Source organism: Penicillium taxi (assembly GCF_028828555.1).
Source record: "Penicillium taxi strain IBT 34144 chromosome Unknown utg000004l_segment0_segment0, whole genome shotgun sequence".
NCBI classification, from domain to species: Eukaryota; Fungi; Ascomycota; class Eurotiomycetes; order Eurotiales; family Aspergillaceae; genus Penicillium; species Penicillium taxi.
Genome location: NW_026643206.1, coordinates 4,885,572 through 4,899,408, shown reverse-complemented (window position 1 = coordinate 4,899,408; position 13,837 = coordinate 4,885,572). Strand labels below are relative to the sequence as shown.

Below are 13,837 nucleotides of genomic sequence, written 5' to 3'. Positions count from 1 at the left end.
AGTGCTGAGGCCGAAGACACCGGCTCTGAAGATCACGATGCGCTCATTTTAAGAAATGTAATTGAGCAGAACGATTGGAGAATTGTTTTCAGGATATTTCATTGAACTTATATCTCGCCCCTCACGGTCCGTATTTCGGAATTGAGAGCGATAGCTGCCGAATGGACCGTTGGTAAGAGACGGGTCCGGACACGGTCCGTCCGGTTAAGGCCTTTTAAAACCTCTGAACAACTGATTTTATTGTGCTTAGTTACATATAATTCAACTGTAGTTATTTAAATTATTTATCAGGATTGTTATCAATTAGGAAGCGACGAACGGTCGCTCTCATGCTCAGCCTTCTTAACATCATAAGGAAGTAAGAGGTTCAAGAAAACACCAACCACAGCAGCAGCAACAAATGGCGTCTCTACCACGAGATTGATGCCCTGTTCAAATCCTTGTAAGCTGACGTTAGACCCACTGTAGTCTAAGATGCTGCTGAACCACTCAGGTGATGTGATATCCATGAAGCCAATGCCCAGGGCCACTGTGAGAATGAACCGATTTCGCCTGGTAAATTCTACCAAGCTTAGTACTCGTACACCAGCTACCGCGATAGTGCTATATAGAAAGACTTGCATTCCGCCAAGAACGGATGGGGGCATGCTCCCAAAAACACTTCCGAACTTGCCAAAGATTCCCATCAGGATGAGAAAGGCAGACGCACACCAACCTGCTCGCCGGCTCTGGATTGCGTTCTCAGTATATTGAAATGAAGTGTCTTGTGAAAGTACTTACTGCACATCCAGTCAAAGAGATGACCCCGTTGTTTCCTGCTTGGCTGACCATCGGCAAACCCGTACCTAGAGCGCTAATAAGACTCCCAAGGCCGTCGCAAAGAATTCCACCTTGAATGCGACTGTTGAACTCGACGCCATCAATATCAACCCCAGATATCTCAGCAGTTGCTAGGATATCCGGCATGCAGCTTACTGCCTCGCAAACGAACATAATCAACAGTGGCAGAACTAGTGCCCCGTCAACCGATAGCTTGAAAGTGTGAACCCAGAGGAAGGTCGCGACAGGTGCAGCATCGATATTAGTACGAGACCAGTATCCTGTCGCTCCAGATATAGCACATCCAACAGCAAGTCCAAACACGACCGAAGCTGAGCGCATGATAGGAGAGCCAAAGAGCTCAACGATGACAATTGTCACGAACACACTGAATCCAAGCCCAATGAGTTTCGGGTCTCCCCTATTGGCGAATATTAGATTTGGGTCAAATGCTAGTTTAATGAACGACAAAAACATACCAAGGCAGTGGCCGTGGCGCTGCTGTATTCGGGCATAGAGCATAATAGCCCGTCCCACCATTACAGTTAGAACTTCCCCCAAAGTTCTGCATTCCACTAGAAACCAGGTAGACGCCAACAAGCAAAAGCAGAGTACCGGTGACAACTTTTGGGAATATACGATTCAGAGTTTTGGGCGGGACAAATGATAGCAGGATCTGAATCCAAACTGTGCAAAGAATGGTACCTAACATAGCCCCGTATGCTTCAGGGCACGGTAGTTTGGTCCCATCTGAAGATGTAGGACAAGTACCGTTTGCATATCGCATATCCGTATAACTGAAGGCAATGGCGAGGATGTCGAAAGTCGGGCCAACCACCGAGAGAAGTCCAGTTCCGATATAGAACGGAGTTTTGGCTAGATGAACACGAGTCACTTGGAGTGCCGTTGCAATTCCGGTGGTGATGAATGCAGCGGAGACGAGGTACTGGCTTTTTTCTGCATCTAGGTAAAAGGCACCACTAGCAATGGCGAGAGGAGGAGACACGATCGATCCGATCATGGTCAATGCATGCTGTAGGCCTAGGATGATTGTCAAGAGGATAGGAACCTCATCATTCAACCCGTAAAAGGGAGTTTCATAATCTTTGTACTTCTTGTTGAATGGCCAGATGTTCGGAGTAACGAGATATTCGTAGTCCTTTAATCATGTCAGTGACTGAATGGCTGGGAAAGTTCAACCTTTGATTGGCATACGTAGTCCCCGACCCATCCCTGTCTAGTTGTGAAGTACCGGTAAAGATAGTGCCATTTTGATTCTGAGCAGGGAAGGACTTCCATCACTCCTGGTCCTCTGTCAAATGCCTCAAAAGATGAATCGACTGGTGTGTTCAATGCGCCTTTTTCAGGCAGTCTTGGATTTTCATCCATCTGATTGGTCATGAGCGGAGAGTTTTCAATTCTAAATAGTAGTGGACATCTAATTGACCATGAAATCCTTCTTATATAACATCCTGTCAGCCAGGATCGAGTCTAGATATGTTGCTGATAGGGAAGTATAGTAGCATTGATTCCGATTGGACAAATCTCAATCTCGGGAGTCCTGATTGTTGATAAGAGGGAAAAGCTTGGCGCTCGGCCGAGGATTATGGAGTCGGTGAGTTCCAGGAACCAACGCACTGGGTCTCTGGTTTTATTCTTAATTCCCCATACCCGTGAGCAGTAGACTATTGGTTAGCTATCAATTCGCCCTCTTGTTCTTTTCACGTCAAAATGTCTCCCGAAATTGCTTCAGACCCTAAACTTTTCTTCAATGCTACCATACTTACTGTTAACGCGAGTCGCGAAGTGATCCTAAACGGCTTTCTTTTAGTAGAAGGAGACAGGATTTCGGCCATAGGGAAATGCCCATATCCTACGATCTTGCCTTCTGGAACTCGTGAAATCGACTGCCAAGACAAAATCATCATACCCGGGCTGATTAACACTCATGCCCATTTGGTGCAATCGCTGCTGAGAGGTCTTGCAGAGGATCTACCCCTTCATAACTGGCTTTGTGATGCAGTGTGGCCGCTCGAAGCAGCTTTCGACGCCGATGATGGCTACCACGCAGCCCGATTGACCATGGCGGAGATGTTGAAGACTGGGACAACATGTTTTCTTGATCCCATGTTGACATATCGCGCAGGATTCGATCGAGTATGCCAGGCCATGACTGAGATGGGAATTCGAGGCTGCTTGGTAAGTCAAAATGTATATCCACTGTAAGTAGAATTATGCTCATATCTATTTGTTTGTTTCAGGGAAAGCTGGTAAAATTTACGGAGACAAATCGGCAGCTGTCAATATCCGACCCCAGAGACCAAGATTTGCTTGCCATGTCAATCCCTGAACTTCTCAATGCGCACCAGAAATATCATAATGGCAATAACGGAAGGATTCATGTCTGGGCTGCAGCTGGCACACCCAGGGGCGCACCTATTTCTCAGTACCTCGAGCTGGGCGAAACATGTTCCAGTAACGGTATATCAGTGACAATGCACTGTGCTGAGGCTCCTCGCGATCGTGAGATCTACCATGAGTCATACGGCTGTAGCTCCATGGAGTTCATTCAGCAGGCAAAGCTATGTCCACAGTCAAACCCCGACCGGGTTGATAAGCTAAGCCATCGGCTAGTTCTCGCCCACATGGTTAATCTCGACAATGAGATTGATATCCCACTTCTTGCCAGTTCCCAAACTTCAGTGGCTCATAACCCTACTTCAAATTTGAAGTTGGCCTCGGGCGTCGCGCCGGTCCCTGCCATGATCTCCGGTCCGTCTGCGGTCAACGTATCGCTGGGAACAGACGGGGCCCCCTGCTGCAACTCCTACGATATGATCCAAGAAATGCATCTAGCGGGAATCCTTCACAAGGGTGTCAACCATGACGCCGCGCTTATTCCAGCTGAGACTGCCTTAGAAATGGCGACGATCAATGGAGCCCGTGCACTGGGTCTTGAGAGTGATATTGGCAGCCTAGAAGTGGGAAAGAAGGCTGACTTGGTCCTGCTTGATCCATATAGACGTGGGAATCTTGCAGCAGCTCCCTGGAGCTGCGAACATTCGGGACAAGGTGTGAGCCCCGCTACGGCAGTTGTACATGCATGCACGGGCCGCGACGTGGATATGACGGTGGTAAACGGTGAGATTTTGGTGGAGCAGGGGAGATTAGTGCATGGAGGGTCTGTTAAAGAGGTGGAGATTGTTCAATTTGCGCAGAGGGCTGTAAAGGATCTGTTGAGCCGTTGCAATGACGGTCGCGAAGATGTGGTTGGAGCAAAGCTTCAGAGTGGGTGGAATTATGTTTAGTCATCGTTCAGATTGGACTAGTGTAAGCGAGGGTGCGTTGCTGATTGGCTGGCTCGGGTAAACAGAGTCCGTGCTTTGAGTGATATGCGAGTTGTTCTGATGCCTCAAGCTTCGCCTCAACCAAAATAGAAAGTTGTTTGAAAATTCCAACAAATTGTATACTAGAGTTATGGTATATAAGATGATAATGAGACTGCCTTGATTTCTATATCCATAGAACTTCATTTCTTTTCAATTTTTTCACTTTTCAATTGTCCGGTCTTTTGTTCGTCCTTTTACTATGGCTCCTACAGCGACATCAGTTTCTACGGCTTCCTCTACAGCTACTGCTAGTTGCATAGCAAGTATGACTCCTGGCAAAAATGGATATCTTCCCCCAGAATCATGTGATGCCAATCTCTACTACGTGCCATCATATGCCGCTGCCATTGTATTCTGCATTTTCTTCTCTGCAACCACAATAGCACATCTTGTCCAAGCCATTCTCTACAAGAAGGTTCGATCAAATAACTTCACCATCTGAGCGCCGCTAACAGTAAGCAGGGATATGTGTGGGTAATAATCATGGGAGCAGCATGGGAATTACTTGCATTTATTTTCCGCGCTCTCTTGACACGGCATCAAAACAGTGCCACCTACGACACACTCTATACAGTCTTCTTTCTCCTAGCACCAATTTGTGAGCATTTTTGCACAAAAATCTCGGAACTTTCAAAGGTTCTTCATGCTCACAAATGTTACAGGGATCAATGCCTTTTTATACATGACGCTCGGCCGAATGATTCATTTCTACATTCCCGAGAAGCGATTTTGGGGAATCCCCGCCCCTCGCTTCGGTGTGATTTTTGTCTGCCTTGACATCGTTGCTTTCATCGTGCAAGCAGCTGGTGCTATGATGACTAGTGCACAGGGTGACGTGAAGGTCGTAATGAATGGATTGCATCTCTATATGGGTGGTATTGGTCTCCAAGAAGCATTTATTATTTGCTTTACTGTCATGACAATCCATTTTCATCGACGATTGATTCACATGGAGAACATTGCGGCGACCTTCAAGTTAACACAAAGTCCGTTTCCTTGGCGATGGCTTTTCTATACTATCTATTTCGCCTTGGTCATGATCACTGTATGTTTCGGCTCATATCTTTCTGATTTAAGTGCTTTGATGCTTGGATATATGCTTATAATACTGGACAGGTTCGAATCATTTTCCGTATTTCTCAATATGGACAGGGAACTTCTACATCAAACCAAGTTCTCACAAACGAAGCCTATGAATATGTCTTTGATGCTACTCCAATGCTCCTCGCATTAATCGCACTCAACGTCCTCAATCCGGGCCAGATTCTCCAGGGAGAGGATGCAAAGTTTGAAAAACTGAGCCGCGGAGAGAAGAAACAGAGGAAGATGATGGAGAAGATGGAGAAACAGAGCAATACAAATGGGTTGAGCGTTGACAATGAGAGGCAGGACACAAATACTTCGTATTTTCCAGTTCCTACTGAGAGCTACGAAATACCAACAACAGCACGTGATGGGTACTTCCACGCCTAATCGCGTAATTTTGTTGAAATGATAGTGATCGTCAAGTTATGCATTTGTTTGTTCGACTCGAGGCTTTCTCTTCCAAGATTATTACCAAGCGTGATAGAATTCGTTTGATCGCGACAGGCAGTAGTACTTCATGTAATGTAACTTCCATATACTATTTTTCTTCTCGAGTTCCCTCTTAAGGTCGCTTTGAATGGCAGTAAATTGATTCAATAGGAACGGGATCTTCGTTTGAGTGATCGCCTGGAGCGAGTATAGTGTTTCGACCAGTGCAATTGGGGCCACTTTTGATAGAAATAAAGTTAGTACCTAGATATAAGGGCAATCGATGCATAGAAGGGCACTTACGTGAATACACGACAGTATTTTTGGACGGAAACGGTGAAAACCTCGCTGTATATCTTTAGAAGACGTCAAATAAGCCAAGATTGGTACAGAAAACTTACTCCTCGTTAATTGCATGGCAGTCATCTAGATTAACCATGACTGCACGGCTGCTCTTGTCGGTACCAAGTCCAATCTACCAGGGTTAGCATATGAGAAAAACATTTTGACTAGACGCTAAAAGGTCAATACCGTTGTCTGCTTGACATCCTTCGCAGAAACCGAGAGGAACATGAAGCTCAGAGCAGCAATTTGCTTCAGACCGTACATGATAGAATCGAAACTAGCTTCCCAGAATCACTTTTGTGTAGTAGGAAATATTTGTTGATGCACTCCGTTCTCAAGACCAAGTACTACACCAAAGGATAACTAATTCAAAGGGTTTCAATAGTCTGACATCCCTTGCATCTATTCCGACTCCGAGATACCTGGAAGTAACTTCATAAAGAGTCCCTTTTTGAAGAAATACGTGGCAAGGGATGAAGACAGCCGCAAATCAAAGCCCTTGAATGCCCCCTTTCCACCCTTGTATGAGTTAGCTCGCGACATATGCTTGAAACCCCGAGCCACATAAACCACTGAGTCTCGGGTTTCAAACTTCGCGAACAAATTTTTTTCCGCCGCAAAATCGAAACAACATAGGCCGTACGAGCCAAATAGCAATGCTGCTACATTGAATGATCTCGATCACTGTGCCGAGCACGGAACCCACCACTAGTTCTCCATTCATCCACAATTCCAGCATAAACCGATGGCTCATAGACACCCGTCATTTCTCTCTTGAGCCCGCCACCCAAGCGGTTGGGGTTCAATCCCAAATCCTGCATGAGCATATCGTTATACTATCCCACGAGTTAGAATCGAGTTTACCAAGAAAAAATAAATGTTGAAAACATACGTGAATTGAATCCACCTCAAGACCACTGCCTGTGAGAGAGCCTAGAACCACATCTTCTGCAATGCTTCGGTCCATTGCCTTACGAGATAGCGTAGTCAAGTGGAGGACTCCATCATGCCTAGGAGCCTCAATCACCTCATCGTCAAACCCGCCGGTCAAAAAGGCCGTTACCCAGAGTGCCTGGACTTCGGCAATAATCGGAACAGTAGACGATAGTAAAACACCTACTATGGCAAATGACCGATCCCCACTAGCAACCAATTCTGGGGCTACCATGCGTCGAAAGAGGCGATACGGCAGGACATCAAGGTCATCTGCCCATGAGGGTGTAGATTGTTCAGCTCGAGGACATCCGGCCATTTTTAATGATTTCCAAATTCGTGGTTCCTCCCGCTGATCCATAATTTCCCAATGGTGAATATGAGTTTTTGAGACCAAGTCAAATGGGATCAATCCGTCAATAGTTTGCAAGCTCTCAAGATTGTCAGTGTCGTGTGAACTTTTATTCACAAGACTTAAAAGGCCAAGAGTTAGACGAAAGCTAGGCGGTTCAAAGTTAATGGGAACCACTGGCTTATATCCAGTAGCATGGACAACAAGGTCGACATCCGGAATCACAGTACCATCCGAGAGCGATACGGTAGCACAGTCAAACAAAGCTTCTCCATCAAATATGGCTGTGATACTTGACCGGTAAACCTTGACATGCGAAGACCGGATTACTTTCCACAAATCTAGCTGGTTGGCAATACCAATGCTGGCACCGCAAGTGTAAATGCTAATTGACGTCAGATGTCTAAATCATGTCAGCAATGAGCACATGCATACCTCCTATCCGGTCGAAGTTTTTGCATCTTTGAATCCGATCCGTACATTGCCCAATCCTCAATGCTCTGATTGATCGATTTCCAAAGTTTACGAATATAAATTCGACCAATGAAGTTTCCGTTAAGCACACGTGCTATCCAAGATCCTTTCAGGCACAATTTCCATCCTCGAACGAGAAGATGCTTTGGTGTTTCGTAAGAGCATGGATGAAGGTAATGGAGAAGTCTGGTACTCGTCGCTTTATCGCTCGGCCCAGTCTCACCATCAGGGAGAAGCGTAGTTGGCGGTACCATCCACGCTGGCCCTCTTCCATTTTCCCGGATAATCCAATGGACTTGGACTCGCTGCCAATCTACCATCTCCATATATCTGGCTTTATCCTTGAAATGGAGCTTGGCGAACAAATGAACCAGGTCGAACGAAGTCTTAGCACCACCATAGATCACAACAGAGGTCACCCTTGAGGAAATATTGGCTGGTAGTTGATGATCCTGAGTGTTCTCCGTAAAATCTGGAATGGGTCGATATCCTAGATTTTCACGCGCCCATTTACCGATGTCTTTCGCGTGGATAATGGGATCTCTGATTGTTTCTGGTTGGCTGATGATAGGAGTATTGGGTACGGAGGTCAGCCCAGTGGCCAAAATCAATTTATCGCAAATGATGGTAATATTCCGGGGAGTCGTTGTGGTGATAGTAATCGCTAAGCGCCACTCTTTGCTCTCGAGGCGACAAATGCTATCAACCTCGTGGAAGTTAAGTAACCCATTCGACCGATTCCACTTATATGAAGGCATACCTTCCACTTCAACCTGATATGTTGTTTCAATCTCCACTTTTCAATCCATGCGTGCAGATAGCGATTGATGCTCCAGCCAGGAATGAATGGGCCTCTTCCCTGCTCACTTGGATAAGGTTGAAGAGACATATCGCTGAACTCATATGAACCGTATGAGCTTTGACTCAGCAGATTTGGGTATAGGCGTTCCTCCGCCCATGTTCCTCCAGCATCTGACAAGGCATCGATTACCAGCAGCTGGCAGCCAGGCGCAATCAACGCGTTTTGCTTGACATTACTGAAGCATACAGGGATCTCTTCGATGATTTCGGCTTCTTTAAACTGGACTCCATTGTCGTAAACACCGGCGACCTCTAAGTAAGTTTTGGCAGTTATGAGACCGTAGAGGCCTGGATTTATCAGTATTTGGATTATATCATTGATTAAGACTGCACTTCGTACCTGCACCGACAATAACGACTCTATCCATGAATGGAGCTGTTGGAATAAAGGGTACAAAAATATGTGAAAGATAGAAATAGAAGTTGAAATGATGAAATTGAAATGATGGAATTGAAAAAAGAGTGGGTGCTTGGTCTCACGCGTTGAAAAGTGCAACTTTTACGAACCACATGAACAGCACCTGCCACTTTCTCATTCAAGGTAACTATTTTGTGAGCTATAAAGGGGGAAAAGATCCGATAGAAACATCCATCGCTATGTTGTTATTCACTCATGACTAGGGAAAGAGACAAGAGTAGAAGCAGAAGAGGGGACTAATCAGCACTGGGCTATCTCTAGACTGTCTTCCCTCGATTCAATCCCAGGCCATCTCATGACAGTAATTAAAATTATTCAATCTATAAAAAAGCTCAATTGGGGGGATCATCATCGCTCAATATGTACCGGCAGCTGATACAGAGCAGAAATCCTTATTTGCGGCTGGATGAAAAGAAGGATGAGGCGCGCTCTTTAATGGATTTTGACTTGCGAGAGATTTTCGAATTTTTTGTGTTCACGCGGTCAATGTCATACGGATTTTCATCGTATATCGTCTCGACACGCTCCAGTGCGGAATGAGCGGAATGAGAAGTATTCGACCTGGTCAGGGCTTCGATATCAACATCGACTTCAATATCGGTAGACTCCCCAGGTGTTTTGGGAATCTCTTTCTCGATATACTGATGAGGCTTCTCTTGAGAAGCCTCCTGAGCCTTCTGTGCCAACGAACGCATGAAGTTATCCGATTCCGCGGAATACTTGCACTTGCGACGAATAGCTGCCCCATATTTATAGAAGATAAATGGGAACGGAACGCAAATAAGAGCCAAGAATGCCGGGATACATGACGCCCAGTGAATTCCCAGATTGCGATACATGTAGGTCGTGAACAGGGGGAAAACGGCACCGAAAAGCGAACGGATTATCGAGTTCGCTGCCAGAACAGATGCGGCATAGATGGTGTATGCATCGATAAGGTAGTTCATGATTCCTAGGAAAACGAACACCATACCGAAGCCGAAGGGCGCTGTTGCTAGCACACACACAATCCATGGAATAGAGGTATAGTTAGTCCATGCAAACCAAAACAAACCGATAGGAATGGCAATTCCTCCGAACATTGTTGGCGGTAGTCGAGCTTCGGGTGGTGCGAAACCGTTGTGCTTTTTATGGATGCGAACATAGCGCTTATTGTCGTGCATGTTAATCCCGACTGCGATCATCATTCCGATCATGACAGCGAGGAAGGGCAAGCTTCCAATACCCTCGCTCCAGCCGCGAATCTCTTGGAAGACAATCGGGAAAGCATCAAAGAGCATGTACAAAGTACCGTACACAATGGCCATATAAGTTGATAGCAGGAGAACGATAGGTTCTGCGAAGAGAAGAATCCAGGGTCGTCGCAGTGCGGTTCCAAATGCAGCACCAGCGGTCACTGGGCCACGATCAATATCCAACTTACTGAGGTAACATTTTCCAGTGATTTGGGAAAGACGCTGAGCCCGCTTGCGAAGCAGCACGGGTGCATAGGTTTCTGGCACCACCAAGCAGTGAATAATCCAGATAACTCCAGTGAACATGGCTAAGAAACCTTGCACCCATCGCCATCCCGCATTCTCAGATATAAAACCACCGATGATAGGGCCGACTGAGGGACCTAGGAAAGGTGCGCCGGCAAACAGACTAGTGGCCAATCCACGCTGGTCAGCGTGAAAGATGTCTGCAATGACACCTCCAGCATTCGAGAAGGGAGACGAACCAAACGATGCGGCGAAAAATCGGATTATGACCAGACTCCAGATATTTTGACAGCCTGCTGCGCCTGCGCAGAATGCCGCGAGGGCGAAAAATGTGCCCATAAATACGTACTGTCGCCCGATAAGCTCACTGAGAGGGGCCCAGATCAGCGGTCCGACTGCAAAGCCTAGTACGAAGAGTGATACACCAAGAGTGGCGACTTCTTCGCCAACATGCAAACCTGTCAATATTTCAGCGATGCCTCCAGCATAGGCAGATGACGCAAGAGACACCGCAAGGGTCGCGAACGCAACAGTAATTGTGTAGGTCCATTTGAGGTTTATATCAAAGTTCATAGGGTTGCGAGGGTCATTTGGAATCCATTCGACGACATACGGATCGGCTTCAGTCCCAGAGCCAGCATAGTGATGATCGATTATTTCTGGAGTCACAACCCCTTGATCCACCACAATTCGCCAATAAGGAATGCGCTGTGGAGCCGGAGCCTCGACCGAGTCTTGATCCATCAGGGACATGACGGGTGATATAAAGAAAGAACTACTGTCGCAATCGCTTTTCTTCACAGCGAAGACGAAGAATTTTATTTCTGAAGAAAAGATTCCTGCGCACCCAACGACCTACTGATTATGTATGGTCTGATCTGCATTAATGTGAAGAGATCTATTGATCTTGATTGAACAGCCGTGGTGGATATTGTGGATCTTTTGTGCCGATTTTCCGGTAGTTACAAAGTATTAGACCTTGTATGATACAAGAAATTGTGAAACAGCGGCCCGCAGCCGAGGCTCTGTGAATCGGCTTACCGACACTTACAGAGAAAAACCGACCTTCGTGACAGACTACCAGCTTGATATTCGGCTTTGGCTTGTTGCCGACAATTTCAATTTCAGGTCATGATTGTTTCAGCAAGGTTAAGTATATTGACCCCTGGATTTGACAATGCATAAAAATGAAGTATAATTGATCTGGATTCAAACTGTTTCTTAACAGCTTACCAGTGGTCTAAGCCCACAGCTAAAAACAATGATGTATAATTTTTGACATGCTAACAAGTTAGTAAATATTTCCATCTAATAGTGGTCCTCAAACCATATGTTTGTCCAACAGTTCAAAGGTCCCAAATACAAACTTAAACCGGACCCCACTTCTCAGGAGGTACAGTGACCCACCACAGGGACTTACAACCAGTTCAACTGCCGTGTAACAACTGATACTCCTCCGACAAGTGCTGTGGCACCTGTGCATACAATAAGAGCGCCATACCCATTTCCATATTTTCCCCATGTTCTAGTATCGGCCTGGAGAAGTGACACGCTGAGTGGTCCACTGACTATGTTGCCAATACCGCGACCCAATTCCATGAACGGAAAGATCACAGTAGAATCTGAGCCGGGGCATGCTCGTTGAATGTCTTCAGCGATACCAGCCCAAGTTGATGAATAGCCACCAGCTAGAAGACCATATGCGACACAGAACACATATAGACAAGGTATGGAAGAGGAAAATCCCCATAAAAAGAACACAGCAAGGACAGTGCCCACCGTGGACATGAAGAGACATGTAGTGATATGGTATCGATCCGACAAGAAGCCTGCGATAACCGAACTGAAGACGGATGCGAGGTTGACGAGCGTAACTGTGAGCGATGACATGAACTCATTCGCCCCCAAGCTGCGTGCCTGCGATGGAAGGTAAATTGTTGGCAGAAAGAACCCCAGCGCTTCAATTGTATTTCCGAACTGATAGATGACGTATCTTTTGCTGTATAAAAAACGGAAGTTGAGTCTTTCATGGCAAACGGTTTCAGAGGGAGGAAGACGAGGCCGGTGGAAGTAAAGGAATGGAGCTGCAAGAATGAAGAGAGCCACTGCTGAAATTTGTAGTGTCGCTTCTATTCCATACTTTCCAAGCAACCATTCAATTACCAATGGAAAGATAACGCCTGAAATACCGGAACCAGCCTATCATCAAGTCAGCCAATGCACCCGTAAATCTCAGAACGATGGTCGTCACATACCCAGACAAATCCAAAGGCTAACCCTCGACGCTCCACAAACCATTCAGACATGTAAAGAATAGATGGCGTATAAGCCATACAGCCACCCAGTCCGAAGCCAACACCTTGGGATAAGATCAAATGGGTAACGTTTGATGCAAAAGAGCTCAGTGCCAATGAAAGACACATGATCACAACACCTGTTGTCGAAACCCATCGTGCGAGACGAGGCACTAGAATCATCGTGACAATCGCTAGTGGAGCACCAAGGTATGCAAGTCCCTATGTGTTTGATTTAGCAAATATCGTTGAGGAATAGTGATTGATTGTTTCTATACCATAGCGCATGTACCAATGATGGCAATGTTATTAGATCCTTCAAAGGGTTTGTGCGTGGTATAGTAATCTTGAAATATCCCAAAGGCGAAGGCGTACCCTATAAGTCAATTCGTTAGTCTTATGGTCAGCTTGATTAAACCAAAAATTCCGAGTACATACCCCAGACCAAGGCTTCTAGCATCGCAGAAGCTATGAGAAATAACCACGCCTGGAGGCCACCATCAATGCGAGGTAGTTTATGATCATCTGCGAGAGTTTTGATATTACCCTCCTCACACGAGGAGGCCGTAGTGCAGCTTGATGAGTACTCTTTGAATTCATCTAGATATTCTCTGGAATCATTGCTCTTGTAATTTTTCATCGGAGCCATATCGAATATAGAGGCTTTGTCGTCTTGTCATAAATTAATTGGACCTCGGAATTTTCATGAGCGAGACTCATGTATAAAGCAAGTAATATCGGGGAAGTCTGGGTATCACAGGCAAGATAAAGCTTGCTAGACCGTCAGATATGACGAATTAAACTAATTCAATCCGACTTCTCATTCAAAGGGGTTGTTATATAGCAGTGAAAGTACCGCAATGGCCATCCGTGCGGTCGATGCGCGCATCCACTCAGGGAGTAATGCACGTACGTAGCTTCATTCTCTAGATCATCCCCTTCGAGCTCCCATCCTT

The 13,837-nt window shown here is 46.0% G+C and overlaps 5 protein-coding genes across 5 annotated transcripts; 1 reads left to right on the top strand and 4 right to left on the bottom strand.

Moving 5' to 3' along the window:
* Window positions 1-299: 299 nt before the first annotated feature.
* On the bottom strand, window positions 300-2,208 carry N7495_006695 (uncharacterized protein; the record flags this gene model as incomplete). The annotated part of the gene is made up of 4 exons (XM_057209346.1): window positions 300-728; window positions 781-1,240; window positions 1,299-1,978; window positions 2,035-2,208. 4 exons carry the CDS (start codon window positions 2,206-2,208, stop codon window positions 300-302), a joined length of 1,743 nt encoding a protein of 580 aa, XP_057063120.1.
* A 342-nt stretch (window positions 2,209-2,550) lies between these two features.
* Window positions 2,551-5,681, top strand: N7495_006694 (uncharacterized protein; the record flags this gene model as incomplete). Its single annotated transcript, XM_057209345.1, has 6 exons — window positions 2,551-3,018; window positions 3,081-4,121; window positions 4,345-4,623; window positions 4,671-4,806; window positions 4,871-5,253; window positions 5,325-5,681. The coding sequence occupies 6 exons, from the start codon at window positions 2,551-2,553 to the stop codon at window positions 5,679-5,681; spliced, it is 2,664 nt and encodes an 887-aa protein (XP_057063119.1).
* A 341-nt stretch (window positions 5,682-6,022) lies between these two features.
* On the bottom strand, window positions 6,023-9,056 carry N7495_006693 (uncharacterized protein; the record flags this gene model as incomplete). Its single annotated transcript, XM_057209344.1, has 8 exons — window positions 6,023-6,071; window positions 6,125-6,198; window positions 6,255-6,349; window positions 6,775-6,904; window positions 6,961-7,738; window positions 7,789-8,534; window positions 8,588-8,976; window positions 9,029-9,056. The coding sequence occupies 8 exons, from the start codon at window positions 9,054-9,056 to the stop codon at window positions 6,023-6,025; spliced, it is 2,289 nt and encodes a 762-aa protein (XP_057063118.1).
* A 442-nt stretch (window positions 9,057-9,498) lies between these two features.
* On the bottom strand, window positions 9,499-11,340 carry N7495_006692 (MFS transporter; the record flags this gene model as incomplete). The annotated part of the gene is made up of 1 exon (XM_057209343.1): window positions 9,499-11,340. The coding sequence occupies one exon, from the start codon at window positions 11,338-11,340 to the stop codon at window positions 9,499-9,501; it is 1,842 nt and encodes a 613-aa protein (XP_057063117.1).
* A 663-nt stretch (window positions 11,341-12,003) lies between these two features.
* N7495_006691 (uncharacterized protein) lies at window positions 12,004-13,530 on the bottom strand (the record flags this gene model as incomplete). Its single annotated transcript, XM_057209342.1, has 4 exons — window positions 12,004-12,786; window positions 12,843-13,103; window positions 13,160-13,257; window positions 13,320-13,530. 4 exons carry the CDS (start codon window positions 13,528-13,530, stop codon window positions 12,004-12,006), a joined length of 1,353 nt encoding a protein of 450 aa, XP_057063116.1.
* Between the last annotated feature and the right edge of the window lie 307 nt (window positions 13,531-13,837).